General features: G+C 37.1%; 1 protein-coding gene across 9 annotated transcripts in view; it reads right to left on the bottom strand.

The window, feature by feature from the left end:
* R3HDM1 (R3H domain containing 1) overlaps window positions 1–24189 on the bottom strand; it is a 132337-nt gene that overhangs the window by 89545 nt on the left and 18603 nt on the right. For 8 of the 9 annotated variants that reach the window (XM_007525021.2, XM_060178041.1, XM_060178043.1 and 5 more), the window contains exons 2-3: window positions 3721–3929; window positions 2323–2530 (exon numbers count right to left, since the gene is read on the bottom strand). In XM_007525021.2, coding sequence (XP_007525083.1) covers window positions 2323–2490 — 168 coding nt within the window. In that variant the 5' untranslated portion in view covers window positions 2491–2530; window positions 3721–3929. Of the gene's footprint in view, window positions 1–2322; window positions 2531–3720; window positions 3930–13100; window positions 13330–24189 lie in introns of those variants that run through there. The other variant, XM_060178037.1, reaches the window with a different exon arrangement.

Raw genomic sequence — 24189 nt, 5'->3', positions numbered from 1 at the left:
TGTCAACGCCCATGTTCAGCGGGGAAGCAATTACAGAAGCCAGACCTTCTACCTTCTGCACCCCATAATGACCCTCGGTCCATACTCCCAGAGGGATAAAGAATAGGAAAGCTACCAGGGGATATGGAGTTCTGGTGGTAGGAATTGTGAGGAATTGTACCCCTTTTATACTGTGGTTTTGTCAGTGTTTCCTTTTTATAAATAAATTTTTTTTTTAAAGTTACTAAAAGGAAACCTTTCCCAATTTCAATCATGAATGCATTAAGACTTTAGCACATTTTTTTCTGACTCAATCAAGTTACTGGCAAGCTGCCATCACTGAATACTTACTGCAGTCATGGCCATTTTGTATTGTTTTTAAAAAGTGCTGTTATGAGGACCTAGTGGGGGTTGTATTGTTATATGGAAAACTGAGAAATGTTATGCATGTACAAACTATTGTATTTACTGTTGAATGTAAAACATAAATTCCCCAATAAAGAAATAAAAAAAAGTGCTGTTAATGAAAATGACCGGAAAAAATAATGTTACTCTCTCCATTTCATAAGACACAGTACTTGTCTATACTTGGTCATAGATGCAAGAGTTGGTAACATTTCCCAAGGCATTTCTAGCACATAATAATGAATGAACAAAGTTTTGGTTGAGTAAATATAATAACCCTCAAAAGCACCTTCTAGGGGATGGAGTGCTGGAGTGATACCTCACTGGATAGGGTACCTGCATTGCCATGTTTGTCAACCCAGGATCAAGCACTGGCACTGCATGAGAAGTTCTCATATAGAAAACCTCAATAACATCTCCACTCTCTCTATTTAAATGAAGAGTGGACTAGAATGAGGAAACTGGGCATGTACAAGACCCACACAAAAGACTTAGTGGAAGGTGCGGTGTGATGAAAAACTTCATCTTACAATCATAGTCTTTGGAATCATTACCTCAGTAAAGAGACAAATAAAAACACCTTCTTTTATAAAGTATAACATTTGGTAAGTGGTCCAAATTCTTCAGGTTTCAGAAAGAATGAAAAAGAAAAACTTCTCCTCTGTAAACAACTCTGATTCATAGGGTTAAACTGTGTGTACAAGTGCTTGCATATTCATGCACACACTACTGACTTGCATGCTCAAATGACAGTAGAAATAGCATTCTGCAACGTCTGAACCTAAGTCAAAAGAGATCTATCTGTCAACTTTATTTGTCCCTGTAACATTCTTTCTAGAATCTCTAAGATGTCACATAAAATGCCTGACAAATGCCATGCTGGAGGGGCCATGAGGAACAGTGCCTAGTTCTAGGTTAGCCTACATTCCAGCTATTCCTAAGAAGGTAGCAGGTATGTCAATGAAAAACTTTATATCTTCCAGGCTGGTCCATATGCAGTTAAATATACATATGAGAAATTTTGAGTCCTACAAACAGAAAATTCACCCAGTCAACTCTTTCACCTGAGAAAATATAAAATATTTTTAGAAGATATTTAAAAATGGTTAGCTTTCTGTTTTGAAATAATCTGTTAGATAGCAATAGATAATTGTAACATTTAGAAATGAATGTTATTGAAAGAGTATTATTTTTTACCTATCTGTAATCTGTTGACCAATTTATGAATTTCTTTTTAAAAATAGTTTCTTAATATTTTATTTATTTATTATTGGGAAGAGACAGAGAGAAACTGAGAGGGAAAGAAGAGATAGAGAGAGAGAGAGACAGAGAGACACCTGCAGACCTGCTTCACCATTTGTGAAGCTTTTCCCCTGCAGGTAGGGACCAGGGGCTTAAACCCAGGCCCTTGTACACTGTAATATGTGTGCTTAACCAGGTGTGCCACCACCTGGCCCCTCATCAATTTCCATCTATGTCTTCTCAGTTGTATTTATCAGATGTGTATAACACCAAAAGCCTCAAGTAATGTCTTTACCTACTTCATTTCTTACTCACTGGTATATGACTACTACCCCTGAAGGCTATTTATAGCATAACAATATTTGCAATTTCAATCTCTTTATTCCACTTCTATCAAGGAACTCTTAAATGCAGAACTTTCAGAATACTGATGGGGCAGAGTAGAATGAAAAAGTTGAATATCACTAAGAAACATACTATCCACATACAAATAAAAATAATTATATTGCACTATACCAGCAAATTGAGAGTCAAACTCAAACAGTTTTGGTGGTTCAAAACCCAGTCAACAGGCATGTCTTAATGGGTTAACTTACACTTTGAGGCTTCTGAAAGTAAAATCTGGATGAAGAACTAACTAAATATTGAATACTAGGTTACTTATAGCCTGAAGGGTAAAAAAAAAATCCTACTTACCTGCAAATCAATATTGTTGTCAATACGTTCATTCTTCTCTGCCAAAATCTTCCCATAGTTTTCTGATTTAATAAGCTTTTCAACTCTGGTTTTATCTTTCACTTCTGCCTCCAAATCCTTCATTGTTTCAGTTTCATTTTTTACAGTAATAGTATCAGACATCCTCATTAGCAAAGGTTATTTTAGAATTCTACAGGGAACCTGAAGCCTTGGTAAGAAAGAAAAAAATGATAATTCAGTATGAAATATTAATAACTCAGGATGAAACATTTCTTATATTCAGTATATGCACAAAACTGAATATGTTTTAAGAATGCTGAGTATATACAAACAGAAGCAAATTTCCTCAAGTTATATAGTTTAGTGGCAGACATTTTCAGGTAAAAAGACTATCAGAACGAGCAAGTTATAATAAGGGCACAATGTGAGTTTGATGTACACGCAAGTTAAGAATCATCAAGGAATGAGGCATATCAAAATGTACAATAATGGCTGGAGATATATATATATATATATATATTTAAAGTATAATCCTTTTCTATATAGATATTATATCACCATGAGAAATAATTTCCTGTACAGCTTTTATCTTGATTTCAAATTTATTAAATTCTGAAAGAAAATACTTACTACATAAACTGATCAATTATATAAGATGGCAGTATATTTTGCCATTAGTTGAGTTTAAGGAAACACTAGTGACATTACAATGGATATCCAATAAAAATGCAACAGAAACAGTAGTCATTTAAGACGTGTGAGTGAACTACAGAACATATCACATCTTCTGGTTTCTTATTTTATTATCATATAGCTGTCATATAACAATGAGGAAATTAGGATGTACAATGTGCTAAGTTTGATGCATGTGTATATTTCTAAAAAATCACAACTATTATAAACAGTTAAAATAGCCATCACATCACACCAATCCAATTTTGGGGGGGGATGAAAATAAAACCAACTTATTTTTAAATGATTTAAAATTATGACAAATTTATCAATAGGTGAACAAATATAAGTTCAAGGAAATGATAAAATCTAAAGGAAATTCTGTAAGTGCTCACTGTAAAATCTGTTCAAGCTTTCTGTATTTCTCACTGCTCTATATCAATCTGCAAAATTCAAACATTTTTTTCCTGAAAGGATATTTTGCAAATAAATATCTAAATAGATGCTTAGGAACCCATAAAAACATCTATAAATTGAAAACAAACCATCACCAGCAGATTACATAAATTAAAAAAAGAGGCCTTTAATAACTATTTTCCACATCAGTTACTTGGTTCATTCTCAAAACAAAGGAGAGTTACATAAGTACTCTAGGGTACCACGCTTTCACATTTAACATTTTGAAAAAAAAAAAAGATATGCTTGTTGCAAGTGATGAGAGATTACCTGATGTGTCTTATGGATTTGGGATTGTGGTATACCACAAAAATGAAATAAAACAATCCAAGGTTCTTTTTCACAGTTGTCAACCAGGATGTCAATTGTACTGAACCATCTGGAATCTGGCAGGAGGAGTCCCATGTCCTTGTCACCACTGTAGATACCTGGACTGAGATGGACTGTCTCGGATCAAATGTATCATAACTTTCAGTAGCCTAAAATTAAAACAGAAAGCATTTTAACAAAATAGCCAAGGGGAATAAAATTCGATAGTAATCCAGGACTTAAAATGATTACTGTTGATCATTTCATTATTTTTTTTCATTTAACATTTATTTATTTATTATTGAATAGAGACAAAGAAAAATTGAGATGAATGAGGGAGCCAGAGAGGGAGAGAGACAAAGACATCTGCAGCACTGTTAAACCATTTGTGAAGCTTTCCCACTGCAAGCGAGGACCAGGGGCTTGAACTTGGGTCTCTGTATACTAGAATGTGGGTGCTTAACCAGGTGTGCCCCCTCACTATTTTTCTTATACTAGGCAAGAGTCAGAACATTTAACTATGTTGACAAACATTTGTTATTTGAGTGAAAACATCACTGTGTTCACCTACAGAGGCTATTAGTAAAAATCATTAGCAAACAGAAGAGCTAATATATAGAGAATAATATATGTTCAGTATACTAAGTATCACTTTCTTTTCAAGATAAGAGAGTTTTGCCTACATCACAATATGAAAGGCTTGACCTTACAAGTCAGATTGTCCCGAAACCTACAGGCATCAAATTTTGACAAGGGCCAAAACATTAAATGGAGAAAGGCAAGTCTCTTCAACAAATGGTGTTGGAGAAATTTGGTTCAAACATGCAGAAGAATAAAACCACACAACTACATCTCATCAAGCACAAAAGTAAGCTACAGGGGCCAGGCAGTAACACAGTGGGTTAAGCGCACATGGCATGAAGCGCAATGAGGTGTAAGAATCCCAGTTTGAGCCCCCAGCTCCCCACCTGCAGGGGAATCACTTCACAGGCGGTGAAACAGGTCTGCAGGTGTCTATCTTTCTCTCCCCCATCTGTCTTCCCCTCCTCTCTCCATTTCTCTGTCTTATCCAACAACAACGACATCAACAACAACAACAATAATAATAAAAACAAGGGCAACAAACAGGAAAATTAAATATATATATGTAAGCTACAAATGGATCAAAGATTTGAGTGTTAGACCAGAAACCACCAAATACTTAAAGGAACTCTTATCAATGTAAGCTTCAAAAACATCTTTAGTGACTTTGATTTAATCACAATGAAAGCAAAAGCAAAAATAAACCCATGGGACTACATCAGTCTGAAGGTCTTCTGCATAGCAGAAGGATCCAAGACAAAAACAGAGATTCCCTACAGAATAGGACAAGATTGTTACACCCCACATATCAGGCAAAGGGCTAATAACCAAAATTTATAAAGAACTCAACCAAGTTGGGAGAGGATATGGACAGAATTTTCACTAAAGAAAAGACTCAACAGATATATTCAGTCACTTCTTAGAGAAATGTAAAAAAAGGCAACCAGGTTCAAGCCCTGGTTCCCAACTACAGGTGGGAAACTTTACAAGCTGTGAAGCAGGTCTGCAGGTGTTTATCTCTCTCCATCTCTATTTCCCCTCCCCTTTCAATTTCTGTCCTATCAAATAAAAGAAAAATAAAAGATAAAGCAAAAAATTTAAATAAATTTGTTTTTTAATTCTATTTTTTAAAATTATCTTTACTTATGAATTGGGTAAAGACAGCCAGAAACTGAGAGGGAAGGGTGTGACAGAGGAAGAGCGACAGACACCTGCAGCCCTGCTTCACCACTTGCAAAGCTTTCCCCCTGCCTGCAGTTGGGGGCCTGGGGTTCATTGTAACAAGTGTGTTTAACCAGGTGTGCCACCACTCAGTCCCAATAAATAAATTTCTAATTCTTAAAAAAAAAGAAGAAGAAGAAGAAGTGGTCCAGGAGGTGGTGCAGTGATAAAGTTTTGGACTCTCAAGCATGTTCGATCCCCGGCAGCACATGTGCCATAGTGTTGTCTGGTTCTTTCTCAATCCTCCTATCATTCTCAGAAATAAATAAAATCTTTTAAAAAATGTGTATTAAAAAAAAAGAAAGAAAGCTTTAATATATTTAAGAAATGAACAAAGACATTAAATCAGGCTACAGCAACAAGGGGTTAGTAACAAGAAAGAGAAACTATGTAAAAAGGTCGGTAATTATAACTCTTCTCTTAGGACCTACAGAAACTTTATGGACCACCTAGTCCCGCGTCTAATAATTTACTACACAAGTTATCATTAGCCAGAGGTAAAATGACTTGTCCAAAATTACACAACCCATTTTCAATGCTAAAATGCCACACCACTTGACAACAGACTAAATTTAAATAAATGATTCTGAATGAACATGACCAATTACTGTCTGAGAAGGAGGCAATGTAACAAGAATATCAAGTGCTCTAGCGATACACTTGTATTTACATTCTAAGTCTCCTAAATTATAACTAACAAATTGCTTAATATCTCTGAGCCACAAGTTTCTGACATGCAAAGTAAAAAAAGAGAACATTTATCTTACAAAATTCTTTTCTTTTCTTTTTCTTTTATTTTTTTATTATCTTTATTTATTTATTTGATAGAGATAGTTAGAAACCGAGACGGAAAGGGGAGATAGAGAAGGCGAGAGACAGAGAGACACGTGCGGCAGGGCTTTACCACTTGTGAAGCTTTCCTCCTGCAGGTGGTGTCTGGGGGCTCGAACCTGGGTCCTTGTGCATTGTAACATGTGCACTCAACCAGGTGTGCCATTACCTGGCCCCTTTTTCTTTTCTTTTCTTTTTTAATTTTTAAATATTTATTTATATATTTTTCCCTTTTGTTGCCGTTGTTTTTTTATTATTATTGTAATTGATGTCGTTGTTGTTGGATAGGACAGACAGAAATGGAGAGAGGAGGGGAAGACAGAGGGGGAGAGAAAGACAGACACCTGCAGACCTGCTTCACCACCTGTGAAACGGCCTCCCTGCAGGTATGGGGGGAAGCTCCAACCGGGATCCTTATGCCAGTCCTTGCGCTTCGCGCCACGTGCGCTTAACCCACAGCGCTACCGCCCGGCTCCCACTAAAGAATATTTTAAATTGCATTTAAATTAAATATTTATTTGTTTATTATTTATTTATAAAAAGGAAACATTGACAAAACCATAGGATAAGGGGTACAAGTCCATATAATTCCCACCACCAGATCTCCGAATCCCGTCGCCTCCCTTGATAGCTTCCTGTTCTTTATCCCTCTGAGAGTATGGACCCAAGGTCATTGTGGGATGCAGAAGGTGGAAGGTCTGGCTTCTGTAATTGCTTCCCCGCTGAACATGGGCGTTGACAGCCTGTCTCTCTCTTTCCCTAGTGGGGCAGGGTACTGGGGAATCGGAGCTCCAGGACACATTGGTGGGGTTATCTGTCCAGGGAAGTCTAGTTGGCATCATGCTAACATCTGGAACCTGGTGGCTGAAAAGAGTTAACATATAAAGCCAAACAAGTTATTGGCTAATCATGAACCTAAAGGCTGGAGTAGTGCAGATGAAGAGTTGTGGGGGGGGGGGGGGATCTCCATTCTGTAGATAGCTAGTAGGCATATTTTAGTTATATTCCAAAGGGCCTGTGGCTATACTAGTTGTTTTTTGTTGTTGTTTGTTTGTTTGTTTGTTTCCCCTAAGCCTGAAATCTGATCTGCAGGTGGATCCTAGTTATTGTCTGGGGAGATGATGTCATGGCTGGAAAAAGAACCAGAAAGCTAGATCAGGGAAGAGAGTAGCTCCCAAATATGGGAAAGGTGTATAAAAATTGTTGACTGTAAACCCTATCGATCTGATCTGATCTGGGGCCCTATTCAGCTTAGGAGCCTATGTGACCTCTGCATCCCTGAAGATCCAACCTCACATTCTATGGAATTATGTTAAGTGAGCTAAGTCAGAAAGATAAAGATGAGTATGGGATGATCACACTTATAAACAGAAGTTGAGAAAGAAGAACAGAGAGGGAAACCCAAAGCAGGATTTGACTGAATTTGGAGTAGGGCACCCAAGTGAAAACCCTGGGTTAAGGGTGAGGGTGGATGTTCAGCTTCATGGGGGCAGATGGAGGTGGGGTGGGTGGTGGGTGGGATGGGACACAGTCTTTTGGAAGTGGGAATTGTGTTTATGTACACTCCTATTAATCTGTAGTCATATAAATCACTACTTAACTTATAGGAGACAGAAAAAGTTAATCAATTTTGTCTCAAACTTTTTAATGCACAGACCATAAGCTGAGTCTTTGATATGCTGACTCTCTTAAAAACTTAGACCAGGGACAACAGAAGCAACCGGTGGCACAGCTATATATAACTAATGTCAAAGGACATAAATTTTGGTGATGTTGTGTATGACACAGCAAATCCTAACAAAGGGATTTTTCAAAGTGAACCCAACTGCCAAATAATATAATTATAGCAATAACTATCTATTGCTTTCTTAAACTCTAAGACAACAGGAACCTCCCGCTTCCTCTATAGAGCCTATATTTCCCCAGTTCTAGAGCCTCTAGAGTGGGGCTCACTTTCCTGCATGCTTCTCTCAATTCACATCAAGAGATATCACATCTGCTGATCCCAACTTAATCAAAGCAACAACTACCACCTCCGTATGCTTCACTTCAGACTGTGTCCAGAGACGTCAGGCATGGAATGCCAACCCTTCAGCCTCATTACTTGGGTGAGGCCTTTCCTTTCATAGGATTCTCTAATTCCATTCCAGGTGGTTCACTTCCCAAACGAAGTCCCAAAACCTAAATATAGACCAGGTCCCATGAGATAGGGCATATGTTCACATGTATCCATAAATTAGGGCAAAATATATACCTGAAAGCAAAAGTACACAATAGTCTACAGTGAGTCAGTATGAAGTTCATAATGAAGTAGTGTCTACTTAGACTTAAGATACCCTCCTCACATACTTCCTATTATACTTACTTCACTCACTCTCAAGCTATCCTTATCAAAGCAAGGACTGCAAAAGCTGAATAAGGGCAAGAGACTAGCATACTTTAACAATGACTCCTTTTTTTAAAAAAAAAAAATTTATTTATTCCCTTCTGTTGCCCTTGTTGTTTACGATGACTCCTTTAAAATTTTTTTTTATATTTATCTATCTTCCCTTTTGTTGCTTTTCATTGTTGTTATAGTTATTGCTGTTGTTACTGATGTTATTGTTGTTGGATAGGACAAAGAGAAATGGAAAGAGGGGGGAAAGACAGAGAGGGGGAGAGAAAGTTAGACACCTGCAGACCTGCTTCACCACTTGTGAAGTGACCCCCTTGCAGGTGGGGAGCCGGGGGCTCGAACCAGGATCCTTAGCCAGTCCTTGCTCTTTGCGTCACATGCGCTCAACCCGCTGCACTACTGCCCGACTCCCAACAATGACTCTTTAGTCACTATCAGGCCACCATATCAGCTGGGGCCCTATTTGGGGAGTCCTGAGATTCTCAAATAGATTATGATAGGCCTAGACTTCAAATAAATCCCTCCATTGTTACCGGTCATCTCTATCAGGATCAACAAAACAGACCCCTTTGTGGACCCCCATAGGATCTTGCCCACAAGTTGGATCAACAATGGTAGAGAATGTTCCATTCTCTGAAGGGAGGATGGACAACATACTCTATGCTACACTTGAAGAAGATGGGTCCTGATATTGGGGCAGCTTTGAATATTCTGCTATTTCTAATGGCCACGTGTTAATAGTCTAACATCAGATGTGCTCAGTAATCAGTCACTACATAAGTTCAAATTACTTGGGGAGAAAAAAAAAGACATGAAAAAAAATTTTTTTTTCTGCTGTAGAAGGAAGACATCAAATATCTTTTAAGCATTTAAAAGAAAGAAAATGAGGGGGCTGGGTGGCGGTGCAGCCAGTTGAGTGCACACATTATCGTGCACAAGAATCAGGATTTGAGCCCTGCTCCCCTTGAGCAGGTGGACAAGCTCCTCGGGACAAGAGCAGATCTGCAGTTGTCTGTCTTTCTCCCTCTTTATCTTCCCCTGCCTTATTAATTTCTCTCTGTCCTATAAAATAAAATAGATGGTGGGGGGAGGAAAAAAATGATTGCTGGGAGCAGTGGATTCATAGTGTTGGCACTGAGCTCCAGTGATAACCCTAGTGACAGAGAGAGAAGAAAGACAATAAATGAAAATATCAAAAATTAACATTGTGGGTTGAATAATAATTTAGAGATATAATAAAGGAAATTATATTAAAGCCAAAAACATTCTTCAGAAATGCAGCACTCATACATTCACATATATTTTCATGGTTTTGTGATGGTTCTCCAGAAACTTCTATAAATCTTAGATTCTTGTTGTTCACTGTATAGATGTACGTGTACATGGGTGTTACAGTGTGTTATGCTTTGTTTACACAAACTTGCTTTGTTCAGGTGAGAAGTTATAGAGAAAGCTGAGGAGAGATATTTACTACCTGGGATTCAGGTTATTCTCTAGTAGTTGTGAAATACTGGGATTTAGAAAAATTATTTTGAAAAAAAATCACTGTGTTAAGTCTAGTATAGATAACATAAAAGCAGTCAAAATGGGGATTGATCAGCTATAGATATATGATAAGATTCACAGAGATAATAATTCCTGGTCCCACTTCACTACTATCCTGGGTTCCACATGACCAGAAAAGTCTTATTTTATAGTTGATATGTATAACAAGCAACAGAGGCACAGAATGACTCTAGAAATAAGAGATGCTACAAAATTTGAGAAGGGACAGTTAAGATGCAAAATGACATATAACTCAGGTCTAAAAAGATTTTCATCATATGAATCTTTTCTTTGCTTCTTAAATATAACTTAAAAGCACAACTGCTTTTCTTCCCAGATTACTGTCTTAATTTGCTTTATAAAATAAAAAGTATGATGAGTTGCTAGGTTCTGATTATAAAAAACAGGTATATGTTAAGTGAATCTTTATTCTTTGTACTATTTAAAATGCTAAAACAAGAAATTCAAAATCTTGATAAAAATACTTAAAATATTTAAAAACCTGATGTCTCTTACATTTTTACTAATTACTGTGAATTTATAACTATTTCAAAATAAAATGTTTTAAAAAGGAAAAGCCCATCCATAAATACCCACTGGAAAGATACAGAGTGATATAAAAACAAGTTTATCTATAACCTGAATACAGTTATGATGTGGGGCACTATCTTAAGTAATATGAAAAAGAAAAATTAAAAGCTTCTTTCTTAAAAATCTGAAAAACCAGAAGAGAATTACTAAAGAAAAAAGGAATGCCATTTGACAATCTAAACTGCATACTGATAGAACAGAACACTCTTAAAATGATGACTTCAATATGTGATTCTATTCACTTGTAAACCATGAAATACGTTTTTAAAAATTAAAATGAACAAAGGCTAAAATGCTAACTTAAAGCATAATGTTTAATTATCTACTCTATAGATTATTTAAGAAAGTATAGGTTCTTAACATAAGACAAAATACAGTCCTCTACTAAGTAGACCAAAAAATTAAAGTTGATTATAGATCTAGTATAAATGAAAACTGAAAATACATAACTATGTGAATCTATAGATTGTATGCATGTGAATAAAGCTTAGACAAAAAAAGGGGGGGAGTAAGACCTGGAGTAGGGTAGTATGGGCAACAAAATGCCAGGAAAGGAAGGAGTGGAAGTAAAAAGGCTGACAAGAAGAATAGCAGTCAGGATACCATGAGAGATGTATGTAGGGACCAAAGTAGGGACAAAGAGGTACAGAAGGATAAATGAAAGGTGAGGGAGAAGGAGTAGGGAACAGACTGAAAAGGGGAGGGAGAGTCTGATCTCATCTGGCAAGAGGAGGAAGGAACATATACAGAGACAGGAAAAGACAGAGAGTAATAAAGGAGAGAACAAAACAGGGAAGGGAAGAGATGATGAACAGGAAATAAAAATAGAGTGGCACTGACAGAGAGAGGGGAGCAGAAGAAACACAATGGCAGTGGTTAAGTTTAGAGAGGGGAAGAGATCTTCAGACATCATTCAGAATGAGACAGACAAAATGGGGAAAATGCAGTGGAGTAAAAGAGTAAGAAAAGAGACAGGAGAGAAGAGATACTCAGTCTCAAACTCAGAGAGGCATGTGGGGAGGCACAGAAAGACAGAAACCCAAAGGAAAGAAAAGAAATGAAAAAGAATACAGATGTTAAAGGGAGAATTAAAATGTGACAAAAGATGGATGAAATCAGTGATTAAGGCCAAGAACTGACCACATAAACAGACAGTTTAAGGGTTTTTTTTTGTAGTTCTCAGCATAAAACTTAAAAGAAAACTTGAGGCTTAAAAGAGAAGAGACGAAATTGTCCTAGCATTAGGTTGAAATAATATATTTGATAAGATACCCTAATTTTAATAAAGCTATTAATATTTTCATAATCCTAATTACATGCACAGTTGGGAATCAGAAAGAAACAAAAGAAAGAGGAGCAATGCTATTAAGCAGAGATAAAAGGCTGATTTTCATCCCATTTCCTCTAAATAAGGGTGAATTATTTCTCAAGATTAATTGCTTCAATTTGGAGAAAGAAGTCAAGCAATTTCAAATACTATTAAATTTGGTCAGGCTTAATATAGTGAGATCTCATTTCTAAATAATCAAAAAAAATTCAAGGTAATGTTAAAGTTTATATACAGTTAAATTAGAAACAGTTTATTCTATGCTCTTTTGCAATGTGATATTATGATAATCATAACAATGACAGATCAAGGTTTTGCTCTGCTGTAAGCACCATAAAATTATTCTACCTCTTGCTCCAAAAAAGGGCACACAGATTATTACCAGTTTTTGTAAGTTATGGCTTTTAGTTTCCTCATTTGACAAAATTTTAAAATTTTTTATCCATCTGTATTTGCTTCACAATGAAAAATTCTAAGATCGGGCAAGTAATGTAACATGTCTATTTTTAGGTAAACCTGAAAGAAGTTGATTTTCCAACTGGCAATTTGTTCTGCTACACATATATAGCAATAATCATACAGGAAAACTGTTCTATCCACAAGGTATATGATATATCCCAATTTGGAAAACAAACTTACACTGCAGCTAAGACAGAAATAACTCCGACTCTATCAACTTAAAGAAATAAATCTTAAAATATATACCCATTTAAAACATACCCTTGTTTTGGACATGGTAAAGGCTTTACCACACATACTTTCAGCAAAAATTATGCTATTAAGTGAACATAAATAAATCTTCCCATACTCGATTACCTCTTACACATTTAGCAAATAAAAGTCACATACCTTCATTGTATTGGTATTTGTTTCATCACACAGAGTGAATGAAGATGTAACTTCCATAGTATCTGCAGGCTGATTTTCTGCATTGCTCTACAGAGCACATACACACACAGCCAGCTGATTTAGTTAGACATTGGGAGAGTGCTGCGAGAGCAGTCTAACGCACTTGCGGAGGACTCAGAGACAATAGAAAGTCAACAGCTGTATGTTGTGATGTCAGTAACACTCCAGCCAGTCACCACCCAGAATATCTGAAATGCATCAGAAGCTATATTGAGCTCTTCATTAGCAATTCAGAAGCAATGATGCAAAAGCCCAGGAAACTGTGAATTTGCAAACTGTCAGGATTTCTGAGATTTTCCAGTATTAAAACTGTGTTGCACACTGATGCCTGACTTCAGTGATGAAAAGTTGAGATAATTATATTATCTCTAATTCTCCAAAGGGGGAAAATGTATTGAATCTAGGAATAACTAATCTATCAAATTTTTAGTAACTATGACTGTTTTAAATCAGTAACAAAAAGCCTTTAAAAAAAAAACCCACAAAGACAATCTATTAGCAAAAGCTCATATCCCATGATTATTTTTCATTTTTAAGCTGACTTAGTAGTCACAAAAAAAGAAGACTGGAGAGAACAATTCCTTACTTCCTAATTTGCATTTGCTAAAAGTAAAATGAGCTTGCTTTTTCTGGCAAATGCATTTCTTCTACATACCAACAGATGGAGATGCAACAGAATTGCAATCAGGACAGCTCTGCCTTGTGTCAGATGCCTGTTGTCTGTATCTGTAGCTGAAGTGGTGTTTTTATAAGAAAATAAATCAATTGAAAGTGAATTTTACAAACCCAATGTTCAGTAGCTATGAAAAGATAAAAAAAAAAAGTGAAGAAAATAGAATACAAAACTGTGCCTATTAGGTGAAATACACTAAATAAATTATTATATTTAAAAGTTCTAATAACTAGGTAAAGCACATTCTGCTCTTTTCCCTTTTTGTGAAACATCATAATTCCTACAACACACAGGAATGTCACATGATTAAATTAGATAAATCTTATATTTTACTTGATTTATCTAAAGAAAAAATTATTAGGACACTAACCATAAATACTTCTTTTCTCTACTAATTAAGGGTTAAGTTCTAGAGGCTTTACGTAACACCATAGTCAAACAGATCAAGCAGTGCTCTGTATATAACAGCTTAGCTAACAGCAAAATAGAAAGACAGTAATTTTTTAACTTGAAAAATGTTTTCTCAAAAATAGGCTCTATCTCAGCCCTATAAATAGATTTGTTAGTATCACACACAAATCCATAAAACTTGCCGTGACTACGCAAACAACAAAAGTGGTAAGGAGGCAGTTGATATTAATGAATTTTGTGTGAGAGATTCCACATTAATTTAATTAACATTCTCCAAATTACTGTCCCAACATACACACACAGCCCTACAAGAGACAACAATCAAGTACTAGCGTGTGGCCCAAAAATCAAATATCCAAGTCCCCAATTATGCCACAAACGGTTACTGCGTCTCCCGAAGAACACTAGTAATTTTTCTTTTCAGATAAAAATCTTTGTTACTTACTAGGAATATAAATTCAAACCAGTTCCCTTTAAGAACAGTAATAAAAACTCATTATAAAGCAGATGGGCAAAGTAAATGCAGAATAATGAAAGAATCTATTTTCAGTGTGGCAACAATTAGAATAGTATTTCTTTTTTTTCTTATTTATTTTATTTTAATTTTATTTCTTTATTGGGGAATTAATGTTTTACATTCAACAGTAAATACAATAGTTTGTACATGCGTAACATTCCCCAGTTAGAAATAGTATTTCTAATTGTCACAAAGATCACGACAAATCCACTTGTATAAATAGAAGGTAATATTTCAAATGATTCTATTTCTTTGTCCTTTGCAAACTGTTAAGTTTTATAAATTCAAACCTTGCTCAGGAGTAAAACACAGGATTTGCATGTGTGGGGTGCCAGTTTTAATCACCGGCACTGCCTATGTTAGAGTGGTGCTCTCTTTTTTTCTCATCACACAGATATATCTTTAAAGAATTATTTCTGATTTACACAGATACATCTTCAAAGAACTATTTCTGATTTTAATTCATTTCTTAATGAAAGAAAATGTTTGCATGAGAGACAGAACATCACCTGGCATATGCAGTGCGAAGAAGCAAGCTTAAGACCCTGTGCGTGCAAATATTGCACTCTTTATGCTTTCCTAGCTCCCTAGGATCACACTAAATATTTTAAAATATAGTTTAAGTAATGTCAATTAGAGGCCCTTCTCGATTTTCTGAAGGAAAGCATTTAGCTGTTGTCAGCTGTAGTCATAATGAAGCCTTCATTTAGGAACAACCCGCAGCTTGCTAGTAAGGCACACATTTGTTAATATTCTTTTTGGATACACTACCACTAATGTAAATCAACTTAGTCTATACCCTGTATATCTTCAATTCAAATAGTGAAAGAGATTTTGAAAGGTTTCTTAAGGCTTGCAAGTGTGCTTAAAACATGATACCACGGGCTAGGAGACTGTTCACCAAGTAGAGTGCACACTTCTCTCAGCCTCTTAATATTCTATTGCTCATATGAAATATGAAGTCACAATACTATAAAAAGAAACTTGTATCCTGTAGTTCATTTTTATTTTTCACCCAGAATAGCCCACTTGATTAAGACATTTATTTCCAAAAAAAGAAAAAAGACATTTATTTCCAGTAACTGTCAGTAAATAGTAGAAGCACAAAAACAAAGTCTAAGTGGCCTGGTGGTGGTGCACCTAGCAGAGCACATACTACAATGAGCAAGGGCCTGGTGTTCAAGTCCCTTGACCCCACTCTCAAGAGTTTGTAAGTGGTGAAGCAGGGTTGCAGGTCTGTCTCTTTCTCTCCCCCACCTTACCTTTCAATTTCTCTGTCTCTATCCACAATAAATACTTTTAAAATGAAGTCTAAACTTCATCATGTATATATGTCAGTATATACACAATTTTAGAAAAATGTTCTTGATTATTTATGAAATATGTTTTTGTATCTGCACTGGACCTCAGAAGCACTTTATCTAGTGCATACTTATTTCATAATTAAGGAAAATGAAGTTAAGAAACAAAGTGGCACTAACACCAACTGCTTTACAATAAATTGAAGTATTAAAGCAAATTAATCAGATTTTGTAACAACTTTCTATCACATATGGAAGTGACTCAACTTTAGCTGTAGTTAGACTGTGAACTTATTCAGTCTTACTAGATTTGACTGATTTCAACGAAGTGCTAATAAGCAATCAAAAAAGATGATACTGGGGCTGGGTAATGGCACATCCCTTAGAGGACACATCTTACAAAGCATTAAGAACCCCAGTTCAAACACCACCAGAAGGGGGAAGCTTCATAAATGGTGAAGCACTGCTGCAGATTTTTCTCTCCTTTATCATCCTCTTCTCTCTTAATCTCTCTTTCTCTATTAAATAATAATAAAAGGATATTGTGTCTTTAGGACAAAATGTATGGAACTGGAGGTAACTGTGCATAGTGAGGTAAGTACGGAAGTGAAGGAAAACTACCAGATGATTTCACTCAGATGTAAAACGAAGAGCTAAAATACAAGAATTTATAAGAAGAAGAATAAAAAAGTCAACTCATATCTAAGACCTTGGCAGAACAATGGTGGTTATCATTGCTGGGTGAAGGCACTGAACTCTGGTGGCAGAAGTAGTGTAAAACTACACTACTACTATTTTAAATCACCAAAAAAAAAAAAAAAAGAATTTGAGGCAGGGGTAGATAGCTTAATGGTTACGCAGAGACGCTCATGCCGGAGGTCCTAGGCTCAGTCTCCCTGCACCACCATAAGCCAGAGCTGAGCTGAGCTCTGGTTAAAAATAAATAAATAATGGGAGTTGGGCGGTAGCACAGCCGGTTAAGCACATGGCGTGAAGGATTCCGGTTCAAGCCCCCAGCTCCCCAGCTCTACGGGCATTGCTTCACAGGCAGTGAAGCAGGTCTGCAGGTGTCTGTCTTTCTCTCCCCCTCTCTGTCTTCCCCTCCTCTCTTCATCTCTCTCTGTCCTATCCAACAAAGACAACATCAATAACAACAACAATGATAACTACAACAACAGAACAAAAAAAACTAGGGCAACAAAAAGGGAAAGTAAATAAATACATAAGTATACATATCTTACTGAGATTAAAATTTGATATATTACTAAATTCAGTCTATTTAAGAATAAGAATTCTGTCTGTATTTACCGTAGAGGATATGGTTTACCAGTGTTGTGACTGAGTTTATGCAACAATCATGAATATTAGATTCTTTTAAAAATTGTACCCCCACACCTATGGACATCTAATCTTTGACAAAGGGGCTCAGACTATTCAATGGGGAAAGCAGAGTCTCTTCAACAAATGGTGTTGGAAACAATGGGTTGAAACATGCAGAAGAATGAAAGTGAACCACTGTATTTCACCAAATACAAAAGTAAATTCCAAGTGGATTAAGGACTTGGATGTCAGACCACAAACTATCAGATACTTAGAGGAAAATATTGGCAAAACTCTTTTCCGCAAAAATTTTAAAGACATCTTCAATGAAACGAATCCAATTACAAAGAAGACTAAGGCAAGTATAAACCTATGGGACTACATCAAATTAAAAAGCTTCTTCACAGCAAAAGAAACCACTACCCAAACCAAGAGATCCCTCACAAAGTGGGAGAAGATCTTTACATGCCATACATCAGACAAGAGTTTAATAACCAACGTATATAAAGAGCTTGCCAAACTCAACAAGACAACAAATAACCCCATCCAAAAATGGGGGGAGGACATAGACAGAATATTCACCACAGAAGAGATCCAAAAGGCCAAGAAACACATGAAAAAATGCTCCAAGTCTCTGATTGTCAGGGAAATGCAAAGAAAAACAACAATGAGATATCACTTCACTCCTGTGAGAATGTCATACATCAGAAAAGGTAACAGCAGCAAATGCTGGAGAAGGTGTGGGGTCAAAGGAACCCTCCTACACTGCTGGTGGTAATGTAAATTGGTCCAACCTCTGTGGAGAACAGTCTGGAGAACTCTCAGAAGGCTAGAAATGGACCTACCCTATGATCCTGCAATTCCTCTCCTGGGGATATATCCTAAGGAACCCAACACATCCATCCAAAAAGATCTGTGTACACATATGTTCTTAGCAGCACAATTTGTAATAGCCAAAACCTGGAAGCAACCCAGGTGTCCAACAACAGATGAGTGGCTAAGCAAGTTGTGGTATATATATAACTATATATATATATAGTTATATATATATACACACACACACACACAATGGAATACTACTCAGCTGTAAAAAATGGTGACTTCACCGTTTTCAGCCTATCTTGGATGGACCTTGAAAAATTCATGTTAAGTGAAATAAGTGAGAAACAGAGGAATGAATATGGGATGATTTTACTCTCAGGCAGAAGTTGAAAAACAAGATCAGAAAAGAAAACACAAGTAGAACCTGAAATGGAATTGGCATATCGCACCAAAATAAAAGACTCTGGGGTGGGTAGGTGGGTGGGGAGAATACAGGTCCATGAAGGATGAAAGAGGACCTAGTTCGGGTTGTATTGTTATATGGGAAACTGGGGAATGTTATGCATGTACAAACTATTGTATTTACTGTTGAATGTAAAACATAAATTCCCCAATAAAGAAATTAAAAAAAAAATTGCAGCATATACATTGTACCTAATGTTTATAGCCAGCAGGTGTCGCTTTATTTGTAAAAAGTGAAAACTGCAAAACCTGAAGTTGGTTTCTTCATAGAATTGTAATAGCTTGTATAAAACTATTAGTAAAAGAGATTGCTATAAGCCTTGGGGCTCTTTTAAAAACACTGAAGATAATACTAACAGTAAGAATGGAACCAAAATGAATGTCTGTTGTACATAGTATGTAGAGACAAACTAGTATAAAATAGCTCTAATTCTCAGCTACTTTAAGAATATCAAAACTAAGGGCTAGGAGGCAGCATAATGGTTATGCAAAAGACTTCTATATTTGAGGCTCTGAGGCCTCAGGTTCAATCCCCAGCACCATCATATGCCATAGCTGAGCAGTGTTCTGGTCTTTCTCTGAATTTTTCTCTTTAAAATAAAATAAACAAAATATTTAAAAAGCAGGAGGGGCAGGGATAGTATAATGCAGAGACTATCATGCCTGAGGCTCCAAAGTCCCAGGTTCGATCCCTTACACCACCATAAGCCAGAGCTGATCAGTGCTCTAGTAAGGAAAAAAAAAAGACACTATATATATGTATATGTATATGCATATGTATATGATCTCATATGCTCTTTCTGCCCATCTGTCTTTCTGTTCCTTCCCCAATTCTGCCATCACTTCATTAAGAAATATTGACTTACAGGGCTCTTCCTCATTCCCCCAAGATAGGTGTTAGTATACCTAATCCTCTACCAAACCATCCTCCTCATCTACTAAAGGGAACTGATAACCCAAACCCCCTTCCCCCAGTACTTGCCCCCACCTGCCTCCCCCTTCTGATTCCCTAAATCTGTTGCAACATACCACAGCCCATATGCACCTCTTTTTCATAATGAATTGATTAATTTGAAAAATTAAGGTAGGTCCAACACTTCATCTGCACTATTCCAGCCTCCAGGTCCACAATGGTTCAGCAATTTGTTTGACTTTGTATGTTAACTCTCTTTTCAGCCACCAGGTTCCAGATGCCAGCATGATGCCAACCAGACTTCCCTGGACAGATGACCCCACCAATGTGTCCAGGAGCTCCGCTTCCCCAGAGCCCCACCCTACTAGGGAAAGAGAGAGGCAGACTGGGAGTATGGACCAACCAGTCAACGTCCATGCTCAGCAGGGAAGCAATCACAGAAGCCAGACCTTCCACCTTCTGCAACCCACAATGATCTTGGGTCCATACTCCCAGAGGGATAGAGAATGGGAAAGCTATCAGGGGAGGGGCAGGGATATAGAGATCTGGTGGTGGGAATTGTGTGTTGTACCCCTCCTACCCTATGGTTTTGTTAATGTCTCCTTTTTAAAATAAATTAATAAAATAAAAAATTAAGGTAGGGTGGTGAAGACAGCATAATGGTTATGCAAAAGATTTTCATGTCTTAGGGTCTCAAGTCCCTCTCAAGTTCAATACTTCATATCATCATAAACCAGAGCCAAGTAGTAATCTGGTTTGTCTCATTCTCTGTCTCTCTCTAAAGTAAATAATGATGATAATAATGTAAATAAAAGGAGGTCTGCAAGGATATACAGCAAATGTTAATGCCGGTTTTCTCCGGATGACAGTAAACTGATTCTTTTATCAACTGAATCTTATTTTTTCTTACATATATTTCGATGAATGTATATTTCGTATTTATGTATAAAAACTATATTCAAGGATCTCTACTTGTGGGAAATACAGCTTTCAGCTTTGTCTTACTCTATTGTTCACGTTGAGACCCTTTCCTCCCACTCCCATACAAACAGACAAGGAGACAAGGAGAGGGAGAGACAGCACAACTTCCCCAGGGCCACAGTATGTGACGGTGCTCTGAATCTGGGCCACTCACATGGTGAGACACGCACCCCATTCAGTGAACTATCATCTCTCAAACCTTTATTTTCTCTTATTTATAACCACAATATTTTGCACACTGTGACTAAACAACTATTTACTGGTAGATGAGACAGAGATACCCAATATAAAGGATTTCACAATAATAGTGAAATTATAAGCATTTTAAGTACTTGAAAACCAATCTGATGTAGTACTTTTGGTATTATGCATTTTTTAAATTATCTTTATTTATTGGATAGAGACAGATAGAAATCGAGAGGGAAAGGGGTGACAAAGAAGGGAAAGAGACAAGAGAGGCACCAGCAACACTGCTTTACAACTCGCAAAGCTTTATCCCTGTGGGTGGGGATGGGGACTCGAACCCAAGTCCTTGTGCACTGTTATGTCTGGTGTGGGAGACTGAACCTGTGACTTTAGAGCCTCAGGCATGAAAGTCTCTTTGCATATCATTATGCTATCTACCCCCCCATTTAAAAATATTAATAGCAGTTGGGAAGGTAGTTCAGTGGTAGAACACTTGCATGTGTGGGGTCCGAAGGTCAGTTCCCCGCACCACATACGCCAAAGTGAGATTTTTGTCTTTCCTTTTAAATAAATAAGTAAAATAAAACAAAGTAAAATAATGTCTAACATTTATTTGGTACTTAAAAGGTATCAATCACCCAGGTGTCCAACAACAGATGAGTGGCTGAGCAAGCTGTGGTATATATATACAATGGAATACTACTCAGCTATAAAAAATGGTGACTTCACTGTTTTCAGCTGATCTTGGATGGACCTTGAAAAGTTCATGTTAAGTGAAATAAGTCTGAAAAAGGATGAGTATGGGATGATCTCACTCTCAAGTAGAAGTTGAAAAACAAGATCAGAAAAGAAAACACAAATAGAACCTGAAATGGAATTGGCGTATCGCACCAAGTAAAAGACTCTGGGGTGGGTGGGTGGGGAGAATACAGATCCAAGAAGGATGACAAAAGACCTGGTGGGGGTTGTATTGTTATATGGAAAATTGGGAAATGTTATGCATGTACAAACTACTGTATTTATTGTTGAATGTAAAACATTAATTCCCCAATAAAGAAATAAAAAGGTATCGATCACTGATTTTATATCAAATAACTTATCAAAAATTTAAAGTGGCCAAAGACTAGAAGGATATGTAATTAAATTACTCTCCACAACAGAAAGACATATGGAAAACAACAGAACAGTATGGACATTTGGGTTTGAGTATCACAGTAGCAAAAACAAAAAAAAAAGGAAGCAAGAGGTGCAATTGTCAGACTCAAAATATGCCTCAGGGTCTCATCCACACAGAATTTCAGTACTCCTGTATGTTTGTTTATTTGGGGGAGGGGAGATACCCTACCATCTACCTCTACCACCTGTGGAGCTTCCTTTGATGCTGTGGTGCTTGCATGTAGTACAGAAACTCAAACCCGAGGTCTGGCAAATATTCTGTTAAAGATACTAGTTAACAAGGGAATCGGGCAGTAGCGCAGTGGGTTAAGTGTACATGGCATGAAGCACAAGGACTGCAATAAGGACCCTGGTTCGAGCCCCCAGCTCTCCACCTGCAAGGGGGTCGCTTCACAAGTAGTGAAGCAGGTCTGCAGGTGGCTATCTTTCTCTCCCCTTCTCTGTCTTCCCTTCCTCTCTCCATTTCTCTGTCCTATCTAACAATGATGACATCACAAGAACAATAATAACTGCAACAACAATAAAAAAAACAAGGGTAACAAAAGGGAAAATGAATATATGTGTGTATACACACACACACATATGACACTATATATATATGACACTAGTTGGGAGTCTGGCGATAGCGCAGCGGGCTAAGTGCACCTGGTGCGAAGCGCAAGTACTGGTGTAAAGATCCCAGTTCGAGGTCCTGCTCCCCACCTGCAAGGGGGGGTCACTTCACAGGCAGTGAAGCAGGTCTGCAAGTGTCTATCTTTCTCTACTCCTGTCTTCCCCCCCCGCTCCATTTCTCTCTGTCCTATCTAACAATGACGACACCAACAACAATAATAACTACTACAACAATAAAAAACAAGGGTAACAAAAGGGAAAATAAATAAATATAATTAAAATTTTTTTTTAAAAAAAGACACTAGTTAAAAAGACCATAGGTGGGAGTCAGGCGGTAGCCTGGCGGGTTAAGTGTATGTGGCGCAAATCTCAAGGACTGGCGTAAGGATCCTGGTTCGAGCCCCCGACTCCCCACCTGCAGGGGAGTCGCTTCACAGGAGGTGAAGCAGGTCTGCAGGTGTCTATCTTTCTCTCCCCCTCTGTCTTCCCCTCCTCTCTCCGTTTTTCTCTGCCCTATCCAGCAACGATGACATCAATAATTGCTACAACAATAAAAACAAGGGCAACAAAAGGGAATAAATAAATGAATTTTTTAATAGGTATTACTGACAAATGAAAATATTTTATAAAGTGCCATCTTTTTTAAAAATTAATTTATTTATTTAAAAAAGAAGACATTAATAAAACCGTAGGCTAGGAGGGGTACAACTCCACACAATTCTCACCACCAGATCTCCATATCCCATCACCTCCCCAATAGCTTTCCCATTCTTTATCCCTCTGGGAGTAGGGACCCAAGGTCACTGTGGGTTGCAGAAGGTGGAAGGTCATCTTAAGTGCCATCTTAAAAGGCTTAAAAACATTTGGTCACCTTAGAGTGGAAACTAGTAATCAAATCATCTTCTTAAGTATGTGTTGATAAAACTAAGATCTTCAGGTGTCTGAGAAAGGTAATTCAACAGTGGAGCGCCTGCTGTTCGTGGATGAGGTCTTGGGTTCAATCACTGGCACTCCAAGAGAGCAACTAAGACAAAATAAGTCAGAACTACACAGATGGGAGAGCAGTGCTTGGACCTTTCTTCCTCACTCTCATAAAAGTAAAATAAAAATTAAATTTAAAAAAATGTGCAGGGGAAGTGGTTCAGCAGTAAAATGCATGCATGAGACCTTGATTTGCATGTCTGGCACTGATTAAATAAAATGACAATTTCTCCATCACCCCTGGAAACCAAATCCAAGATTAGATAATATAAAATACTGAGATGTTCTTCCCAGAACTCTCCCTAGACACATTTTAACTTCATTATAATCAGCCATTAACAATGTACCCATTGTAAATAAATGCCGTGTTATATAGTTCCAAAGATCTTTGAATATATATATGTACACACACACACACACACACACACATGTTTATGTTTGCTGAACTACAGTATGTTTGGCAACAAACTTCTTGAGCTCCTATTATAAGACAGTGAAGTGATAACAGATGAGAATGTTAAACACATAGGCATTTATATGGCAGGTGCCATAGCTCCAAGAATCATGTTGAAATCCAAATGCCTGGTGTGATATTGGCAAAGTGCCTCTGCCATGTTTAGGCTGTAAGGTTATAAGCCATGGAGCCAGCATGAATAGGATTAATGAGTAGTTTC

This window comes from Erinaceus europaeus, chromosome 18 (assembly GCF_950295315.1).
Source record: "Erinaceus europaeus chromosome 18, mEriEur2.1, whole genome shotgun sequence".
Taxonomy (NCBI): Eukaryota; Metazoa; Chordata; class Mammalia; order Eulipotyphla; family Erinaceidae; genus Erinaceus; species Erinaceus europaeus.
This window is presented reverse-complemented; position numbering and strand designations above follow the sequence as displayed.